General features: G+C 46.8%; 1 protein-coding gene across 1 annotated transcript in view; it reads left to right on the forward strand.

Annotated features, from left to right (window-relative positions):
* The first annotated feature begins 3701 nt into the window (after positions 1-3701).
* Positions 3702-20935, forward strand: part of LOC135545817 (dystrophin-related protein 2-like) — a 109287-nt gene continuing 92053 nt past the window's right edge. The window contains exons 1-2 of the mRNA XM_064973726.1: positions 3702-3842; positions 9774-9951. Coding sequence (XP_064829798.1) covers positions 9905-9951 — 47 coding nt within the window. The 5' untranslated portion in view covers positions 3702-3842; positions 9774-9904. The remainder of the gene's footprint in view (positions 3843-9773; positions 9952-20935) is intronic.

The following is a 20935-nucleotide window of genomic DNA, read 5'->3' on the forward strand; positions in this document are numbered from 1 at the left end:
AAAAGATGAGAGAGGCCTGTAATTTTCATCATAGGTACACTTCAACTATGACAGACAAAATTAGAAAAAAAATCCAGAAAATCACATTGTAGGATTTTTAATTAATTTATTTGCAAATTATGGTGGAAAATAAGTGAAAATAAGTACGCTGTCATGTATATGTATATGAGATAGACCTTGATATATTTACCGAGTGAACGCATAGATCACAAATGAATCTCCATTGGGACTTACTAGTGACAGTTACAGTACAGCTACCCTATGCCAGGGGGCTAAGAGTGGAGGAGGAGTGAGGCCAGAGGGGCTCTTCGCTGGAGAGACTATCCACACTGTGGGTCCTTGTGGACCTCCAACAAAATGAACGGCCCTCCAGCCCCTCCTGGCCCCTGAATGTCACCTCTGAAGTGGGAACCAGTGGGGAGAGGGCAGGGGCAAAGGTCACACACAAAGACACACACACACACACACAGTCATCACATAGTCAGTTGAAGTTTGACTGCTGCCCCTCCAGCACTTCACAGAGCTTAGCACACAGATACTGTATATGAATAAAACATGTTCACCTGATGGTAACGACGCATTGAGAAGAGAGTTGGGTGAAAATGCTCCAATAACATCTCTTCTGCACCGCCAGGCAGTCAGACAGCCTTAAATAGGGGATAATGACTGCTAACGCTAATGGGGGTCTAATTTCAAAATGCAGAGCTCTTCAGTAACCAACGCAGCAAGGGCAGAGCGCCCATAAACTTGTCATTGAAATAGTGTTGGAAGGATCACAATTGAGACTGGAGGGTAAAATCTTTTGGTGGGAGAGTGGAGGTGGAGGAGTAGGAGGGGGGTGGGGGAAGATTTCCTCTCTCCTGACTGCTCTTCTTGGTGGCCCGCGTCACAAATCACGTCCCAAGGACCAGTCAGAGCTGGGAGGGCTGCTGTCACTTTCAGGGGGAATATCTCCATTTCGACAGCCTGTGCCCTGTGGGCACCTACTTTGTGCGTGTGCCTATGTGCGTGTGTGAGCATGTTTGTGTACTTTTGTGTGTGCGTGTGTTAGCATGTGCGTGCGTCTCTCTCTCTCCTCTCTCGTCCCTCTTTCCTCTGTCCTGTGTGAGCAGCAGTGGATTCCGTAAGCTCTATGGCTGCTGTGTTTTCTCTTGACGACTCGGTTAGCTTAAACTGGTGGCCGTTGGGGGGGATGTGGGATGTGGGGTACAGGCCAGTAGAGAAGGGGGTAATGGCACCGCTAACCCCCATCAGGCAGCTGCTACAGACGTGGACACACACACACATACACTGGATCCCCCACAAACTGTACCCCCTGGAAGCCCATTCTCTAACTCTGTGTTGGCCTGACATTTAGTTGTCCTAGCCAAAGTTATGTTATTAAACTGTGTCACAAATCCACAGCCACAGAGTCTTAAGCCACTACCCAGGGGAAACTGGCTGTGGTGCGAGGGAGATTTGTTCTGGGTGTCACTGTGTGTGTTGCTCAGCCCTGTGTGTTGTTGCATGGTGGTCAGTTCTTCATTATTCCCAGATGGTGGATCAGGACCCATTGGTGGTTCACAGCCCTTTCTACTGGTTTAAGACTGGATTATGGCATTAGTCTTCTGATGGTGCCTTTGCCAGTCACTTTCTCTGTTCTGGAAGGAGAGGAAGGAGGAGAGTACATACAGTGCCTTGCGAAAGTATTCGGCCCCCTTGAACTTTGCGACCTTTTGCCACATTTCAGGCTTCAAACATAAAGATATAAAACTGTATTTTTTTGTGAAGAATCAACAACAAGTGGGACACAATCATGAAGTGGAACGACATTTATTGGATATTTCAAACTTTTTTAACAAATCAAAAACTGAAAAATTGGGCGTGCAAAATTATTCAGCCCCCTTAAGTTAATACTTTGTAGTGCCACCTTTTGCTGCGATTACAGCTGTAAGTCGCTTGGGGTATGTCTCTTATCAGTTTTGCACATCGAGAGACTGAATTTTTTTCCCATTCCTCCTTGCAAAACAGCTCAAGCTCAGTGAGGTTGGATGGAGAGCATTTGAACAGCAGATTTCAGTTCTTTCCACAGATTCTCGATTGGATTCAGGTCTGGACTTTGACATGGCCATTCAAACACCTGGATATGTTTATTTTTGAACCATTCCATTTTAGATTTTGCTTTATGTTTTGGATCATTGTCTTGTTGGAAGACAAATTTCCGTCCCAGTCTCAGGTCTTTTGCAGACTCCATCAGGTTTTCTTCCAGAATGGTCCTGTATTTGGCTCCATCCATCTTCCCATCAATTTTAACCATCTTCCCTGTCCCTGCTGAAGAAAAGCAGGCCCAAACCATGATGCTGCCACCACCATGTTTGACAGTGGGTATGGTGTGTTCAGGGTGATGAGCTGTGCTGCTTTTACGCCAAACATAACGTTTTGCATTGTTGCCAAAAAGTTCAATTTTGGTTTCATCTGACCAGAGCACCTTCTTCCACATGTTTGGTGTGTCTCCCAGGTGGCTGTGGCAAACTCACTTTTTATGGATATCTTTAAGAAATGGCTTTCTTCTTGCCACTCTTCCATAAAGGCCATATTTGTGCAATATTTACTGATTGTTGTCCTATGGACAGAGTCTCCCACCTCAGCTGTAGATCTCTGCAGTTCATCCAGAGTGATCATGGGCCTCTTGGCTGCATCTCTGATCAGTCTTCTCCTTGTATGAGCTAAAAGTTTAGAGGGACGGCCAGGTCTTGGTATATTTGCAGTGGTCTGATACTCCTTCCATTTCAATATTATCGCTTGCACAGTGCTCCTTGGGATGTTTAAAGCTTGGGAAAACTTTTTGTATCCAAATCCGGCTTTAAACTTCTTCACAACAGTATCTCGGACCTGCCTAGTGTGTTCCTTGTTCTTCATGATGCTCTCTGCACTTTTAACGGACCTCTGAGACTATCACACTGCAGGTGCATTTATACGGAGACTTGATTACAGACAGGTGGATTGTATTTATCATCATTAGTCATTTAGGTCAACATTGGATCATTCAGAGATCCTCACTGAACTTCTGGAGAGAGTTTGCTGCACTGAAAGTAAAGGGGCTGAATAATTTTGCACGCCCAATTTTTCAGTTTTTGATTTGTTAAAAAAGTTTGAAATATCCAATAAATGTCGTTCCACTTTATGATTGTGTCCCACTTGTTGTTGATTCTTCACAAAAAAATACAGTTTTATATCTTTATGTTTGAAGCCTGAAATGTGGCAAAAGGTCGCAAAGTTCAAGGGGGCCGAATACTTTCGCAAGGCACTGTACCCAATCTCAAGCAGCTATGCAGTTGAACCCATGTGAGAGATCCAGCCCATTGTTTCTTCTCCAAAGAGGAGAGTGTGTTGTTTCGGCAGTGATGTCACTAGGGTCCCTTCGCTGTTCATCTTGAAGGGCCAGAGAGAAATTCCTAAAAGCTTTTGATAGACCACAGAACAAAACCTTTTGGGAACCACTGCTGTAGCCTGTACGTCACTGAAGGGCATTGACCGGCTGGAACCTGGGCAGATGGCCTTTTCCAGTGCCAGTGGGTAGGAGTAGAGGACCAGGTTGGTGTGATGAGGAATGTGCAGTGACAATAAGTTCATTGACCAGAGAGGGAGCCTCTGTCTCTCTGCGTGTCCCCACCACACCCTCATCACCAGTCATCACAGCATTCTCTCCATTCTCTGCAGCCTGTAGACAGGACACATGTCACTCTGGGAATAGTGAGGAACCCCTCTTAAAATCACTCGAACTTCAGTGTGAGAGGAACACTATGGTAGCACTGCTGTAGCTCCTGGAGGGATTCTCTCGGTTGGGATTCTAATATATCAAGGTAAGCACGGTAACTGTCAACTCTCTGTTATGGTTTCATAATGAGAGTGAAGTAGTGTAGGTACTGTATTGCTGCTTGTCAGAGAGACTGATCTGAGAAAAGTGGTGGTGTTGATACCTGGAGATTATTATCAGGGTGTTGTATGTACGTGTACAGAAGGAAGTTAGAACTACTGTCACTTCTTTGATCAGCTGGCAGTTTTATCTGTGTAGTTGAACAGTTGTCGTCTGTCTGGGAGATGAGGTAAAGCTGTTTATATTATCTTGGATTGTCATTGGTCTGATTTATTTCTCATCTTGGGAAAATACTGTGATAGGAAAATGACATATTTACCTGGTTTGTTTGATATTAATAGTTAGCAATTAATACTTAGCAAATAGGGCATTTGTGTTCTGTTTAATTCTGTGTTTTCATGGGCTCCACTCTAGTTCCCTGTAGCTAATCTGGGTGTATGGTCACTGGAGATGGCTTGAGCTGACAAATGAGTTAAAGACTGCATTATATAAACAAGATGTGGTGGGTGTAACTGAGATCGAGATAGCCAGGAGGAGTTTAGAACAATTCCTCATTGTCTCTAAATCATCCTTGCATCTGGAAATCTAAGCCAGGGAGGGGTTAAGAGAACAACCCACTTGCAATTATTATTATTTTTTAATTAACCTTTATTTAACTAGGCAAGTCAGCTAAGAATGAATTCTTATTTACAATGATGCCCTAGGAACAATGGGTTAACTGCCTTGTTCAGGGGCAGAATGACAGATTTTTGTCAGCTCTGGGATTCGATCTAGCAACCTTTCGGGTACTGGCCCAACACTCTAATCACTAGGCTACCTGCTGCCCCAATAATAAAAAATAATGCCAGGATGTACCCATAGTGGTTTATGATGCTCCTTGGTCTGCATAAGGGTGGTTGAATCGACCATGGCTGAACATTGTTAGTGTCAGCTATATAAAGTACTGTGCATTTGTGTGAAGGTTAGGTTACTCGGTCCAACACTCGAGGTTGGGGGGGGTCGACCATGGCTGAACATTGTTAGTGTCAGCTATATAAAGTACTATGCATTTGTGTGAAGGTTAGGTTACTGGGTCCAACACTCGAGGGTGGGGGGTCGACCATGGCTGAACATTGTTAGTGTCAGCTATATAAAGTACTATGCATTTGTGTGAAGGTTAGGTTACTGGGTCCAACACTCGAGGTTGGGGGGTTGACCATGGCTGAACATTGTTAGTGTCAGCTATATAAAGTACTCTGCATTTGTGTGAAGGTTAGGTTACTGGGTCCAACACTCGAGGTTGGGGGGGTTGACCATGGCTGAACATTGTTAGTGTCAGCTATATAAAGTACTGTGCATTTGTGTGAAGGTTAGGTTACTGGGTCCAACACTCGAGGTTGGGGGGGTCAACCAGACCTCATTAGTGCAATAATTAATCAATATTAAATAAAGATGATTGTTTGAAGAAATGACCAAATCTCTCAGCACTGAATTTCCATGACAATACTCAAAAGCTTTTGAGTATGTTTTGGAAAGACATGGTCAATTGATGCAAATATATTAAAGTACAATAATTAGGTTACTTTAGACAAAAGGAGGGTGGTTGGTTGGGGAGGATTGGTGGGCGTATAACTTGACAGTTTAGTAACCCAATTGTTGTGTGTTTGAAGCACGTCATGGACAACTTTAGGATTTCAGCTAGGATTTTTGCTAATTAGCAACTTTACAACAACTTATTACTTTTTAACTACTTTGGTAGCATGTTAGCTAACCCTAATCCTAACCCTAACCCTTTAACTAGTTTGTTACTTTAACTAGCTTGTTACCTAACCCTTAACCCTTAAACCTAACCATAACCTTAATCCACACCTAGCTAACATTAACCACAACAAATAGAAATTTGTGTAATGTACAGTACACTAATGCGTTATGAAGGAATTAAATTGTCTAATACACACAAAAATGAGCTGTGAAGAAAATTGTGTAATACACACGAAAGATGACGGTTTTCAAGACACCTTGGTGTTTTTATTCAATTCAGTCTAGGCGAGAATCCTTGCCAAAGAAACTAAATAAATACAGCCTAGTGCTGCAGCACGAAGTGAAGAGCTTACCGGTAAACCTCAGTGCTCCCCACACAGGCTCAGCCCTCTTGGGAAAATGGGAGAGTGCTTCAGCGATTATCAGATACCACACTCGTCAATAATACATGTCCAGAGATGGACCTGTACAGCATATGAAACTCATGTGTCCATTTGTGAAACATGAGTTGATGGTATGTGTCGTTGAATTACTTTGTGTGTTGGGGAAGTGCGTTGGGGAATGTCGTTTGTGTGTGTGCGTTGGGGAATGTAGTGTGTGTGTTTGTGTGTGTGTCCATGATTTTCAATGGTTTGTGTGTATGTGTGCATCACTCTTGTGTATGCATGAGTATGCTGGTCCGATGCTGGTGGTCCTGCCTGACGCAGTTGCCAGTACTGATGCCAGTGCTTGTCTCCGGACTGGACACAGAGAGGAGAGGAAGGAAGATAGCCCAGGCCTGCCCAGTGTTCTGGCATCACTAACACAAGGCTCCCCTTCGTATGGTTGGAAAAACCGCCTTCCTCAGTCAAAGCTATAAACAGGGGCACAGTTCCACCGCTACTGCTGTCGTTGATGGCCTTTCTGTTGATTCAGCTCAATTTGCCATCAAGTAAACAAACAAAACATGGTCACTCCGCTTCATATCGCTGTGTTGTGTGTTATTACGGTCCGTCTGTGCAGTCATAATTGCTCAGCGATATTAGACTAAGCTGGGGAAAAGGTCCTGTTGGCTGCTCATTGCTGCTGGTGATTTTAATATGTTTAATAGCTGGAGTTCCAGTGAGCCTGTGTGGCTTGTAGGTATTAACAGTATCTGAGCTCCTATCCACATAACTGAAGAACCATGAACAGAGAGGATTAATCATCCAGCCAGTGGATTATACAGAGGAGGAGGGAGAGAGATGCTGATTCATACAAAATTGAGAAATTGCCCTTGAACAAACAGAGGGCTGTCTCAATAATGAGAGGCAAGCAGATAGAGGAGAGAGAGGGGGAGAGAAAGAAGGAAGGAGAGAGGGGAGAGAGATGGAAGAGAGAGGAGAGAGAGGAGAGAAAGGGGGGAAGGTAAGAGAGGAGAGAGAGAAAGGAGAGAGAGGGGCGAAAGAGGGGAGAAAGGAGAGAGAGGGGAGAGAGAGGAGAGAAAGGAGAGAGAGAGAAGGTAAGAGAGGAGAGAGAGGAAAGAGAGACAGAGAGAGAGAGAAAGGAAAGGAGGGAGAGAAGAGAGGGGAGAGAAGAGAGAAAGGAGAGAGAGGTGAGAGGGGAGAAAGGAGAGAGAGAGAAGGTAAGAGAGGAGAGCGAGACGAGAGAGAGAGAAATGAAAGGAGAGGAGAGGAGAGAAAGGAGAGAGAGGAGAGAGAGAGAGAGAGAGAAAGGGTAAAGAGAGGAGGGAGAGAAGGGGGAGAGATATGGTGAGGGTGATATATGCTTAAACTCTTAGAAAATAGGGTTCCAAAAGGGATGTTTGTCTGTCCCCATTGGAGAACCTTTTTTAGTACCAGTAGAACCCTTTTCAGTTCCATGTATAACTATTTTCTCCTGCGGGGAAAGAGGCGTTGTTGTGCGCTCTTCACAACTGTGTTAATGTGTGGACCATGATAGTTCCTTAGGGATGTAGAGACTGAGGAACTTGAAGCTCTGAACGTGTTCCACAACAGCCCATTTCCTGTAGTCCACGATCAGCTCCTTAGCCCTTCTGACGTTGAGGGAGAGGTTGTTGTCCTGGCACTACACTGCCAACTCTCTGATCTCCTCCATGCTGTCTCATCATTGTCGGTGATCAGGCCTACCACCGTTGTGTGGTCTGCAAACTTAATGATGGCCACACAGTCGTGGGTGAACTGTGAGTACAGGAGGGGACTAAGCATGCACCCCTGAGGGGCCCCCGTGTTGAGGGTCAGCATTGCGGATGTGTTGTTGCCTACCCGTACCACCTTGGGGCAGCCGTTATGAAGTCAAGGATCCAGTTGCAGAGGGAGGTGTTTAATCGCAGGGCCCTTAGTTTAGGGATGAGCTTAGAGGCCACTATGTTGTTGAACGCTGTGCTGTAATCAATGAGCAGCATTCTCACATAGGTGTTCCTCTTGTCCAAATGGGAAAGGGCACTGTTGATCATCCCCCTTTTCAAACTGCTACAGACCTATATCTATCCTACCCTGCCTTTCTAAGGTCTTCGAAAGCCAAGTTAACAAACAGATCACCAACCATTTAGAATCCCACCGTACCTTCTCTGCTATGCAATCTGGCTTCCCGAGCTGGTCATGTATGCACCTCAGCCACACTCAAGGTCCTAAACGATATCATAACTGCCATCAATAAGAGACAATACTGTGTAGCCGTATTCATCGACCTGGCCAAGGCTTTCGACTCTGTCAATCACCACATTCTTATCGGCAGACTCAACAGCCTTGGGTTCTCAAATGACTGCCTCGACTGGTTCACCAACTACATCTCTGATATAATTCAGTGTGTCAAATATGAGGGCCTGTTGTCCGAACCTCTGGGAGTCTCAATGGGGGTGCCACAGGGTTCAATTCTCGGGCTGACTCTCTTCTCTGTATACATCAATGATGTCGCTCTTGCTGCTGGTGATTCTCTAATCCACCTCTACGCAGACTAAACCATTCTGTATACTTCTGGTCCTTCTTTGGACACTGTGCTAACTAACTTCCAGACAAGCTTCAATGCCATACAACACTCCTTCCGTGGCCTCCAATTGCTCTTAAATTGAAGTAAAACTAATTGCATGCTCTTCAACCAATCGCTGCCCGCACCTGCCTGCCCGTCCAGCATCACTACTCTGGACGGTTCTAACCTAGAATACGTGGACAACTACAAATACCTAGGTTTCTGGTAAGACTGTAAACTCTCCTTCCAGACCAACACTAAGCATCTCCAATCCAAAATTAAATCTATAATTGGCTTCCTATTTTGCAACAAAGCATCATTTACTCATGCTGCCAAACATAACCTTGTAAAACTGACCATCCTACCGATCCTCGATTTCGGCGATGTCATCTACAAAATAGCCTCCAACACTCTCCTCAACAAATTGGATGCAGTCTATCACAGTGCCATCTGTTTCGTCACCAAAGCCTCATATACTACCCACCACTGCGACCTGTACGCTCTTGTTGGCTGGCCCTCGCTTCATATTCATCTTCAAACCCACTGGCTCCAGGTCATCTACAAGTCTTTGCTAGGTAACGCCCAGCCTTATCTCAGCTCACTGGTCACCATAGCAGCACCCACCTGCAGCACGCGCTACAACAGGTATATTTCACTGGTCACCCCAAAAGCCAATTACTCCTTTGGCCGCCTCTCCTTCCAGTTCTCTGCTACCAATGACTGGAACAAACTGCAAAAATTGCTGAACCTGGAGACTCTTATCTCCCTCACTAACTTCAAGCACCAGCTTTTAGAGCAGCTCACAGATCACTGCACCTGTACATAGCCCATCTGTAAATAGCCCACCCAACTACCTCATCCCCATACTGTATTTATTTTTTAATTTAGCTCCTTTGCACCCCAGTATCTCTACTTGCACATTCATCTTCTGCACATCTACCATTCCAGTGTTTAATTGCTATATCGTAATTACCTCGCCACTATGGGCTATTTTATTGCCTGTATATATACCTACATATATACATATATATCACTTTTTTCTACTGTATTATTGACTGTATGTTTGTTTATTCCATGTGTAACTGTGTGTTGTTGTATGTGTCGAACTGCTTTGCTTTCTTGGCCAGGTCGCAATTGTAAATGAGAACTTGTTCTCAACTAGCTGGTTAAATAAAGGTGAAATAAAAAATAAAATTAGGCTAATGTGTGTGTTCTGTGTGTTTGTGTGTAGCTGCGGGGCGACCAGGGTGGCCGGGATGCCACTGTGTGCCCTGCCAGTCCACGGTGGATGCTGAGGGGCAGGAGGACGGAGTGGTGGGGACGAAGTGTAGCAGGCTGGGAGGGCAGCACACATCTGGAGACATGAATCTGTGCTGGAACGAGATCAAACGCAAGTCCCACAACATCCGGTAAGACGTTGCTTACAATGGGGTTCAATGGGGTTAGGGTTCTCCTTCACATTGAGTTTCAATGGGAGTTTTATACATGTGTTTCAATGGGAGTGTATTTTACATTGGGTTTCAATGGGTATAGGATGTGTTTTAAATTAGGTTTCAATGGAGGTAGGATGTGTTTTAAATTGGTTTTCGATGTGTATAGGATGTGTTTTAAATTAGGTTTCAATGGAGGTAGGATGTGTTTTAAATTGGGTTTCGATGAGGGTAGGATGTGTTTTAAATTGGGTTTTGACGAGGGTAGGATGTGTTTTAAATTGGGTTTCAATAGTATGCATGTGTTATACTGTATACTGGGTTTCAATGGGAGTGTGATATACACTACATTTCAATGTGATTAAAATACCATTTACTTTAGGCAGTGGGAGAGTATCAACAGAATAATTTCAAGAAAACACACAACGTTTCAAAACCCTGCTGTCACAATGTCGGGTTTTGAAACATGCTGTGCAAACAAGCGTCTTCCAGCCGCTCTTTCATGCTCCGACGTTTGTGCAGTGTTGATACTTCTACTATCCTCTGTGTACCAGCATTTCTAAGCTGTTGCTCTGATTTGTTCACTGCTGTTCCCACAATTAGAAGAACATTGTCTCAATAAAGTGCTGTCACGTAATGAAATATTCGCAGACACATCTCCAAGTGAGCCTATTCATTATTAATAATATGTGGGTTAATACTGAGGTCTGCATCTGCAAAACAATTAGGAACAACTGTAGTACTGCTTTGATGACTAATTGGAAGGCGCCCAAGCTTGGCATGTCATTGGTATGACTTTAATTCAGCTGGCATCCTATTTACAGGATTGGCCTCTTTAATGACTTACTTGACCCTCATCATCCTGGTGCTTCCAGCAGGGACATGTGGGGATATTTGTTAAGACAGTTCCCCCTGCAGCGTTTTGTAATGAGATCACTCATACGCACGCACGCATACAGGCATACACACACGCACGCACCCACCCACACACACACACACACACACACTCAACCCCTTCTGACATCATTTGGCCCACAGCGAGAGAGAGCGAGTGAGAGAGAGACAGATCACTACGGTCATGTCTTTAAAGGAGTGGAAAGTGAGTGCTAAGAGATGTCCCTGAGAGATGTGTACAGGACTGAGTGCCAACTCCTGGACAACTGGAGGTTGGTTTATCTAATGGCTTGTCAGGTTTTGATGGATATGTTGTGGTGGAACTTCTGTTCCAATGGCAGAGGTAGGAGGAGGAGCTAAAGGCTGGCCAAGGACTCTCTTGCTTCTCCTGCTCCTGCTTGTCACCATAGAAACCACACTACAACCCCTAATCTACTGCTACTGCCGAGCACCATGGTCCTGTATAGGCTAGCTGTGTAAGCTATTACTCACTTATTTGTGAATGCTCAATGCATTGAAACACGTTGATAAGCCTTAGTCCAACATCACCAAGCCTGGTAATTCATAGAATCTGAAGGTCGACATTAATATATATATTTTTTTTCTTCAGTGTGTCACACCAGTGGAGGTAATTATATATTTTTTCAACAAAAGAGAGTCTAAGGACTAGACGGAGTACAGTCTGTTATTGGTGTTGTGTTTATTATACAGTTACCGAGGCGATGGTTGTTTGCTTGAGGTGTATCATGATTAAGACTCCAATCAGTGAAGCCACAGCTCCATATGATAAATATTCTGTATGCATAATGTGGCATAATGAACTCTAAATGATTATGGATGTGAATGGGAAAACACTTAATTTCCTCAGGCACGTTGATTAAACAGGTATAGATCAGATGAACTACGACGGCTACACATTAGCCCCTTAGAGTCAATCTAAGTTACACAACAAAACAATCCCCATCAAAATCCGCCAGTTTAGGCTCGAGATATCTGTTTTTTTGCCTTGGCGTCTCAATTCATCACATCCGCCAGTGTCTTACTTCCTTCATCTGTTGTAATAGGTGGCAGAGCTTGAGTGGTGTTTGTCAGACCATGAGAAAATCAGTCTTTTCACAAAAAAACGCCTGTAGTGTCCGAACGATTTGACTTACAAACTAGCATCACGGGACCCGTCTGAAGGTAACCAGTTGTAACAGCTGTCTTCCTCTGACAAGGAGGAGTAGTAAGAAGGATTGGAGGACCAATGCGCAGCGTGATAAGTGTTCATATATTTGAATTAAGTAATAGAACACTTGAACAAAACAATAAATGACCAACGAACAGTCCCGTAAGGTGAATGACAAAAAAAACACTAAACAGGAAAATAATCACCCACAACTCAAAAGTGAAACCAGGCTACCTAAATATGGTTCTCAATCAGTCACAACGATAAACAGCTGCCTCTGATTGAGAACCATACCAGGCCAAACACAGAAATCCCAAAACATAGAAAAGGGAACATAGACAACCCACCCAACTCCCGCCCTGACCATACTAAAACAAAGACATAATAAAAGAACTAAGGTCAGAATGTGACAGTACCCCCCCCCCCCAAAGGTGAGGACTCCGGCCACAAAACCTGAACCTATAGGGGAGGGTCTGGGTGGGTGTCTGTCCGCGGTGGCGGCTCTGGCGCGGGACGTGGACCTCATTCCACCATAGTCCTTCTCCGTCTCTTTACACGCCTCCATGGCCTCTTTAACGCGGTGACCCTCGCCGCCGACCTCGGACTGGGGACCCAAGTCACGGGTCCTGAATGGACGGGAGATTCCGGCAGCACCGGATGGACGGGAGATTCCGGCAGCACCGGATGGACGGGAGATTCCGGCGGCACCGGACAGGCGGGAGACTCCGGCAGCTCCGGAGTGAAGAGCGATTCCGGCAGCTCCTGGCTGACTGGCGGCTCTGGCAGCTCAGGACAGACGGGAGATTCTGGCAGCTCAGGACAGACGGGAGATTCTGGCAGCTCAGGACAGACGGGAGACTCTGGCATCTCAGGACAGACGAGAGACTCTGGCATCTCAGGACAGACGGGCGACTCTGGCAGCTCAGGACAGACGGGAGATTCTGGCAGCTCAGGACAGACGGGAGATTCTGGCAGCTCAGGACAGACGGGAGATTCTGGCAGCTCAGGACAGACGGGAGATTCTGGCAGCTCAGGACAGACGGGAGATTCTGGCAGCTCAGGACAGACGGGAGACTCTGGCAGTGCTGGGCAGGAGGAAGACTGACAGTGCTGAGCAGGCGGGAGACTGCCTGGTGCGGGGGCTGCCACCGGAAGGCTGGTGTGTGGTGGTGGCACCAGATAGACCGGACCGTGAAGGCGCACTGGAACTCTCGAGCACCGAGCCTGCCCAACCTTACCTGGTTGAATGCTCCCCAAAGCCAGGCCGGTGCTGGCAAACCGGGGACACCATGCGTAAGGCTGGTGCCATGTACCCCGGCCCGAGGAGACGCGCTGGAGACCAGATGCGCTGAGCCGGCTTCATGGCACATGGCTCTTGGCGCTGCGCTGTAACGCACCGGGCTATGCCTGCGCACTGGGGACACCGTGCGCCTCACGGCATAACACTGTGCCCGCCCCGTCCCTCTCTCTCCACGGTAAGCACGGGGAGTTGGCGCAGGTCTCCTACCTGACTTTGCCACACTCCACGTGTGCCCCCCCCAATACATTTTTGGGGCTGCCTCTCGGGCTTCCAGCCGCGCTGCCGTGCTGCCTCCTCATACCGCTGCCTCTCAGCTTTCACTGCCTCCAGCTCTGCCTTGGGGCGGCGATATTCCCCAGCCTGTGCCCAGGGTCCTTTGCCGTCCAGGATCTCCTCCCATGTCCAGGAGTCCTGAGATCGCTGCTGCTGCCCGTTACCACTCTAATTGGTCCTTTGGTGGTGGGTGATTCTGTAACGGCTGTCTTCCTCCGACGAGGAGGAGTAGTAAGAAGGATCGGAGGTCCAATGCGCAGCGTGGTAAGTGTTCATATCTTTTAACCTTTTGCGATGAGCAAACCCGTATCCGGGAGCGTAATCATAGCCTCAAACGTATTAGCATAATGCAACGGACATAAATACCCCTAGAAACTTTTCCTATTCATGAAAATCGCAAATTAAATGAAATAAATGTATTCAAACACAAGCTTAGCCTTTTGTTAACAACACTGTCAGATTTTCAAAATATGCGTTACAGCCAACGCTAGACAAGCATTTGTGTAAGTTTATCATGGCATAATGCTATGCTAGGCTCTGCAGGCAGCAGGCAACATTTTCACGAAAATAAGGAAAGCAACCAAATTAAATCATTTACCTTTGAAGAACTTCGGATGCTTTCACTCAGGAGACTCCCAGTTAGATAGCAAATGTTCCTTTTTTCCAAAAACTATTATTTTTGTAGGCGAAAAGGCTCCCGTTTCTTCGCCATGCTTGGCTGAGAAATCGACCGGAAAATGATACAACTATAACACCAAAACTTTTACAAAATTAGCTACATAATATCGACAGAAACACGGCGAACATTGTTTAGGATCCATCCTCAAGGTGCACCCCGAAGGTGCGGACTCCGGCTGCAAAACCTGAACCTATGGGGGAGGGTCTGGGTGTGTGTCTGTCCGCGGTGGCGGCTCTGGCACGGTACGTGGACCCCACTTCTCCGTCTCTTTACCCGCCTCTGTGGCCTTTTTAACGCGGCGACCCTCGCCGCCGACCTCGGACTGGGGACCCAAGCCACGGGTCCCGAATGGACGGGAGATTCCGGAAGCACTGGACAGACGGGAGATTACCGCAGTACCGACAGGCGGGAGACTCCGTCAGCTCCGGAGTGAAGACAATAAAAGAACTAAGGTCAGAACGTGACACCAGTACTGGATTTTTTAAACTAATGGAAGTATGAAGGTAGTTTTGTTAAATATGTGTAAAAATATATATTTCCTGAGTTTTTTCTCTCATAGATTTTGGGCTGACACTTCAAAACCTTGTTTCTTATGATTTATGTTTTGACTATATTTTAGCCATTTATGAATGTGTTATTCAATGCTTTTCTATGGGCTTTAGTAGTAAAGGCCAAAATCAATATTTGTTATTTGTTTTATTATTATTTGTTTGTTTTTTAAAAACCAAATTGGTAGTTACAATTTTGTCTCATTGCTGCAAATCCCGTACGGACTCCCGTACGTACGGAAGGTCAAGAGCCGTGCATCCTCCAAAACACAGCCCAACCAAGCCGCACTGCTTCTTGACACAATGCCCACTTAAATCAAATCAAATGTATTTGTCACATACACATTGGTTAGCAGATGTTAATGCGAGTGTAGCGAAATGCTTGTGCTTCTAGTTCTGACAATGCAGTAATAACCAACAAGTAATCTAACCTAACGATTTCAAAACTACTACCTTATACACACAAGTGTAAAGGGATAAAGAATATGTACAAAAAGATATATGAATGAGTGATGGTACAGAGCGGCATAGGCAAGATGCAGTAGATGGTATCGAGTACAGTATATACATATGAGATAAGTAATGTAGGGTATGTAACCAAAGTGGCATAGTTTAAAGTGGCTAGTGATACATGTGTTACATAAAGATGCAGTAGATGATATAGAGTACAGTATATACATATACATATACATATGAGATGAGTAATGTAGGGTAAACATTATAAGTAAACATAATATCAAGTAGCATTGTTTAAAGTGGCTAGTGATATATTTTACATCAATTTCCATCAATTCCCATTATTTAAGTGGCTGGAGTTGAGTCAGGGTGTTGGCAGCAGCCACTCAATGTTAGTGGTGGCTGTTTAACAGTCTGATGGCCTTGAGATAGAAGCTGTTTTTATGGCCTTCCTGTGACATCGGGTAGTGTAGGTGTCCTGGAGGGACACCTAGTTGCACAGGGCGTGGTCGAGACCCAGGGTCTCGAGCTTGATGACGAGTTTGGAGGGTACTATGGTGTTAAATGCTGAGCTGTAGTCGATGAACAGCATTCTCACATAGGTATTCCTCTTGTCCAGATGGGTTAGGGCAGTGTGGTTGAGATTGCATCGTCTGTGGACCTATTTGGGCGGTAAGCAAATTGGAGTGGGTCTAGGGTGTCAGGTAGGGTGGAGGTGATATGGTCCTTGACTAGTCTCTCAAAGCACTTCATGATGACAGAAGTGAATGCTACAGGGCGGTAGTCGTTTAACTCAGTTACCTTAGCTTTCTTGGGAACAGGGACAATGGTGGCCCTCTTGAAGCATTACATTTACATTTACGTCATTTAGCAGACGCTCTTATCCAGAGCGACTTACAAATTGGTGAATTCACCTTCTGACATCCAGTGGAACAGCCACTTTACAATAGTGCATCTAAATCATTAAGGGGGGGTGGTGAGAAGGATTACTTATCTATCCTAGGTATTCCTTGAAGAGGTGGGGTTTCAGGTGTCTCCGGAAGGTGGTGATTGACTCCGCTGTCCTGGCGTCGTGAGGGAGTTTGTTCCACCATTGGGGGGCCAGAGCAGCGAACAGTTTTGACTGGGCTGAAACTGTACTTCCTCAATGGTAGGGAGGCGAGCAGGCCAGAGGTGGATGAACGCAGTGCCCTTGCTTGGGTATAGGGCCTGATCAGAGCCTGGAGGTACTGCGGTGCCGTTCCCCTCACAGCTCCGTAGGCAAGCACCATGGTCTTGTAGCGGATGCGAGCTTCAACTGGAAGCCAGTGGAGAGAGCGGAGGAGCGGGGTGACGTGAGAGAACTTGGGAAGGTTGAACACCAGACGGGCTGCGGCGTTCTGGATGAGTTGTAGGGGTTTAATGGCACAGGCAGGGAGCCCAGCCAACAGCGAGTTGCAGTAATCCAGACGGGAGATGACAAGTGCCTGGATTAGGACCTGCGCCGCTTCCTGTGTGAGGCAGGGTCGTACTCTGCGGATGTTGTAGAGCATGAACCTACAGGAACGGGCCACCGCCATGATGTTGGTTGAGAACGACAGGGTGTTGTCCAGGATCACGCCAAGGTTCTTAGCGCTCTGGGAGGAGGACACAATGTGATGGCGAGATCATGGAACGGGCAGTCCTTCCCCGGGAGGAAGAGCAGCTCCGTCTTGCCGAGGTTCAGCTTGAGGTGGTGATCCGTCATCCACACTGATATGTCTGCCAGACATGCAGAGATGCGATTCGCCACCTGGTCATCAGAAGGGGGAAAGGAGAAGATTAATTGTGTGTCGTCTGCATAGCAATGATAGGAGAGACCATGTGAGGTTATGACAGAGCCAAGTGACTTGGTGTATAGCGAGAATAGGAGAGGGCCTAGAACAGAGCCCTGGGGGACACCAGTGGTGAGAGCGCGTGGCGAGGAGACAGATTCTCGCCACGCCACCTGGTAGGAGCGACCTGTCAGGTAGGACGCAATCCAAGCGTGGGCCGCGCCGGGAGATGCCCAACTCGGAGAGGGTGGAGAGGAGGATCTGATGGTTCACAGTATCGAAGGCAGCCGATAGGTCTAGAAGGATGAGAGCAGAGGAGAGAGAGTTAGCTTTAGCAGTGCGGAGCGCCTCCGTGATGCAGAGAAGAGCAGTCTCAGTTGAATGACTAGTCTTGAAACCTGACTGATTTGGATCAAGAAGGTCATTCTGAGAGAGATAGCGGGAGAGCTGGCCAAGGACGGCACGTTCAAGAGTTTTGGAGAGAAAAGAAAGAAGGGATACTGGTCTGTAGTTGTTGACATCGGAGGGATCGAGTGTAGGTTTCTTCAGAAGGGGTGCAACTCTCGCTCTCTTGAAGACGGAAGGGACGTAGCCAGCGGTCAGGGATGAGTTGATGAGCGAGGTGAGGTAAGGGAGAAGGTCCCCGGAAATGGTCTGGAGGAGAGAGGAGGGGATAGGGTCGAGCGGGCAGGTTGTTGGGCGGCCGGCCGTCACAAGAAGCGAGATTTCATCTGGAGAGAGAGGGGAGAAAGAGGTCAGAGCACAGGGTAGGGCAGTGTGAGCAGAACCAGCGGTGTCGTTTGACTTAGCAAACGAGGATCGGATGTCGTCGACCTTCTTTTCAAAATGGTTGACAGAAGTCATCTGCAGAGAGGGAGGAGGGGGGGGAGGGGGAGGAGGATTCAGGAGGGAGGAGAAGGTGGCAAAGAGCTTCCTAGGGTTAGAGGCAGATGCTTGGAATTTAGAGTGGTAGAAAGTGGCTTTAGCAGCAGAGACAGAGGAGGAAAATGTAGAGAGGAGGGAGTGAAAGGATGCCAGGTCCGCAGGGAGCGTAGTTTTCCTCCATTTCCGCTCGGCTGCCCGGAGCTCTGTTCTGTGAGCTCGCAATGAGTCATCGAGCCACGGAGCGGGAGGGGAGGACCGAGCCGGCCTGGAGGATAGGGGACATAGAGAGTCAAAGGATGCAGAAAGGGAAGAGAGGAGGGTTGAGGAGGCAGAATCAGGAGAAAGGTTGGAGAAGGTATGAGCAGAGGGAAGAGATGATAGGATGGAAGAGGAAAGAGTAGCGGGGGAGAGAGAGCGAGTTGGGACTGCATATACCATCCGAGTAGGGGCAGTGTGGGAAGTGTTGGATGAGAGCGAGAGGGAAAAGGATACAAGGTAGTGGTCGGAGACTTGGAGGGGAGTTGCAGTGAGGTTAGTAGAAGAACAGCATCTAGTAAAGATGAGGTCGAGGGTATTGCCTGCCTTGTGAGTAGGGGGAAGGTGAGAGGGTGAGGTCAAAGAGGAGAGGAGTGGAAAGAAGGAGGCAGAGAGGAATGAGTCAAAGGTAGACGTGGGGAGGTTAAAGTCGCCCAGGACTGTGAGAGGTGAGCCGTCCTCAGGAAAGGAGCTTATCAAGGCATCAAGCTCATTGATGAACTCTCCAAGGGAACCTGGAGGGCGATAAATGATAAGGATGTTAAGCTTGAAAGGGCTGGTAACTGTGACAGCATGGAATTCAAAGGAGGCGATAGATAGATGGGTAAGGGGAGAGAGAGAGAATGACCACTTGGGAGAGATGAGGATCCCGGTGCCACCACCCCGCTGACCAGAAGCTCTCGGGGTGTGCGAACGTGGGCGGACGAAGAGAGAGCAGTAGGAGTAGCAGTGTTATCTGTGGTGATCCATGTTTCCGTCAGTGCCAGGAAGTCGAGGGACTGGAGGGAGGCATAGGCTGGGATGAACTCTGCCTTGTTGGCCGCAGATCGGCAGTTCCAGAGGCTACCGGAGACCAGGAACTCCACGTGGGTCGTGCGCGCTGGGACCACCAGATTAGGGTGGCCGCGGCCACGCGGTGTGGAGCGTTTGTATGGTCTGTGCAGAGAGGAGAGAACAGGGATAGATAGACACATAGTTAACAGGGTACAGAAGAGGCTACGCTAATGCAAAGGAGATTGGAATGACAAGTGGACTACACGTCTCGAATGTTCAGAAAGTTAAGCTTACGTAGCAAGAATCTTATTGACTAAAATGATTGAAATGATACAGTACTGCTGGAGTAGGCTAGCTGGTAGTGGCTGCGATGTTGACACTACACTAATCAAGTCGTTCCGTCGAGTGTAATAGTTTCTACAGTGCTGCTATTCGGGGGCTAGCTGGCTAGCTAGCAGGTTAATTCGTTACGTTACTTTAAAAGAACGACAATAGCTGGCTAGCTAACCTAGAAAATCGCTCTAGGCTACACAATTGTCTTAGATACAAAGACGGCTATGTAGCTTAGGGCCGTTGTACTGTAATAGTTACTACAGTGCTGCTATTCGGGGGCTAGCTGGCTAGCTACGTTAGAAGAACGACAATAGCTGGCCAGCTAACCTAGAAAATCGCTCTAGACTACACAATTGTCTTAGATACAAAGACGGCTATGTAGCTGGCTAGCTACGATCAAACAAATCAAACCGTTGTACTGTAATGAAGTGAAATGAAAATGTGATACTACCTGTGGAGTGGGAATGTTGACCGGGTAGTTGGAGTTCAATTCGGTAGAGGTTGGCTAGCTGTTGGCTAGCTAGCTAGTCAGCATTTCCTACGTTAAGGACGACAAATAGCTGGCTAGCTAACCTCGGTAAATTAAGATAATCACTCTAAGTCTACACACTCTAAACTGCACAATTATCTTGGATACGAAGACAGCGAAGACAACTATGTAGCTAGCTGACACTACGCTAATCGAGTCATTCAGTTTAGTGTAATAGTTTCTACAGTGCTAGTGGACAGTGGATGTTAGCTAGCTGCTTAGCTAGCTGCTGGGCAGATACGTTACCTTAATACGATAATTATGCAATTGTCGTTGATACAAAGACGGCTATGTAGCTGGCTAAGAAGAAATTGCTAAGATTAGACAAATCAAACCGTTGTACTATAACGAAATGTAATGAAAAGTTATACTACCTGCGGACCGAAGTGTAAATGCGACCGCTCGCTCCAACCGGAACCGGAAGCATGTGGGAACAGCAGACTGGGATAAGGATTGATTGAATATGTCCGTAAACACACCAGTCAGCTGGTCTGCACATGCTCTGAGGATGCGGCTGGGGATGCCATCTGGGCCTGCAGCCTTGCGAGGGTTAACACGTTTAAATATTTTACTCACGAGTCCGCATGTTTTGGTTGCAGGCCGTGTCAGTGGCACTGTATTGTCCTCAAAGCGGGCAAAAATGTTATTTAGTCTGCCTGGGAGCATGACATCCTGGTCCGTGACGGGGCTGGTTTTCTTTTTGTAATCCGTGATTGACTGTAGACCCCGCTACATACCTCTTGTGTCTGAGCCGTTGAATTGCGACTCTACTTTATCTCTATACTGACGCTTAGCTTGTTTGATTGCCTTGCGGAGGGAATAGCTACACTGTTTGTATTCAGTCATGTTTCCGGTCACCTTGCCCTGATTAAAAGTAGTGGTTCGTGCTTTCAGTTTCACGCGAATGCTGCCATCAATCCACGGTTTCTGGTTTGGGAATGTTTTAATCGTTGCTATGGGAACAACATCTTCAATGCACTTTCTCATGAACTCGCTCACCGAATCAGCGTATTCGTCAATGTTGTTGTTGGACGCAGTGTGGAACATATCCCAGTCCACGTGATGGAAGCAGTCTT

The sequence above is a fragment of the Oncorhynchus masou genome, chromosome 9 (genome assembly GCF_036934945.1).
Source record: "Oncorhynchus masou masou isolate Uvic2021 chromosome 9, UVic_Omas_1.1, whole genome shotgun sequence".
Lineage (NCBI taxonomy): Eukaryota > Metazoa > Chordata > Actinopteri > Salmoniformes > Salmonidae > Oncorhynchus > Oncorhynchus masou.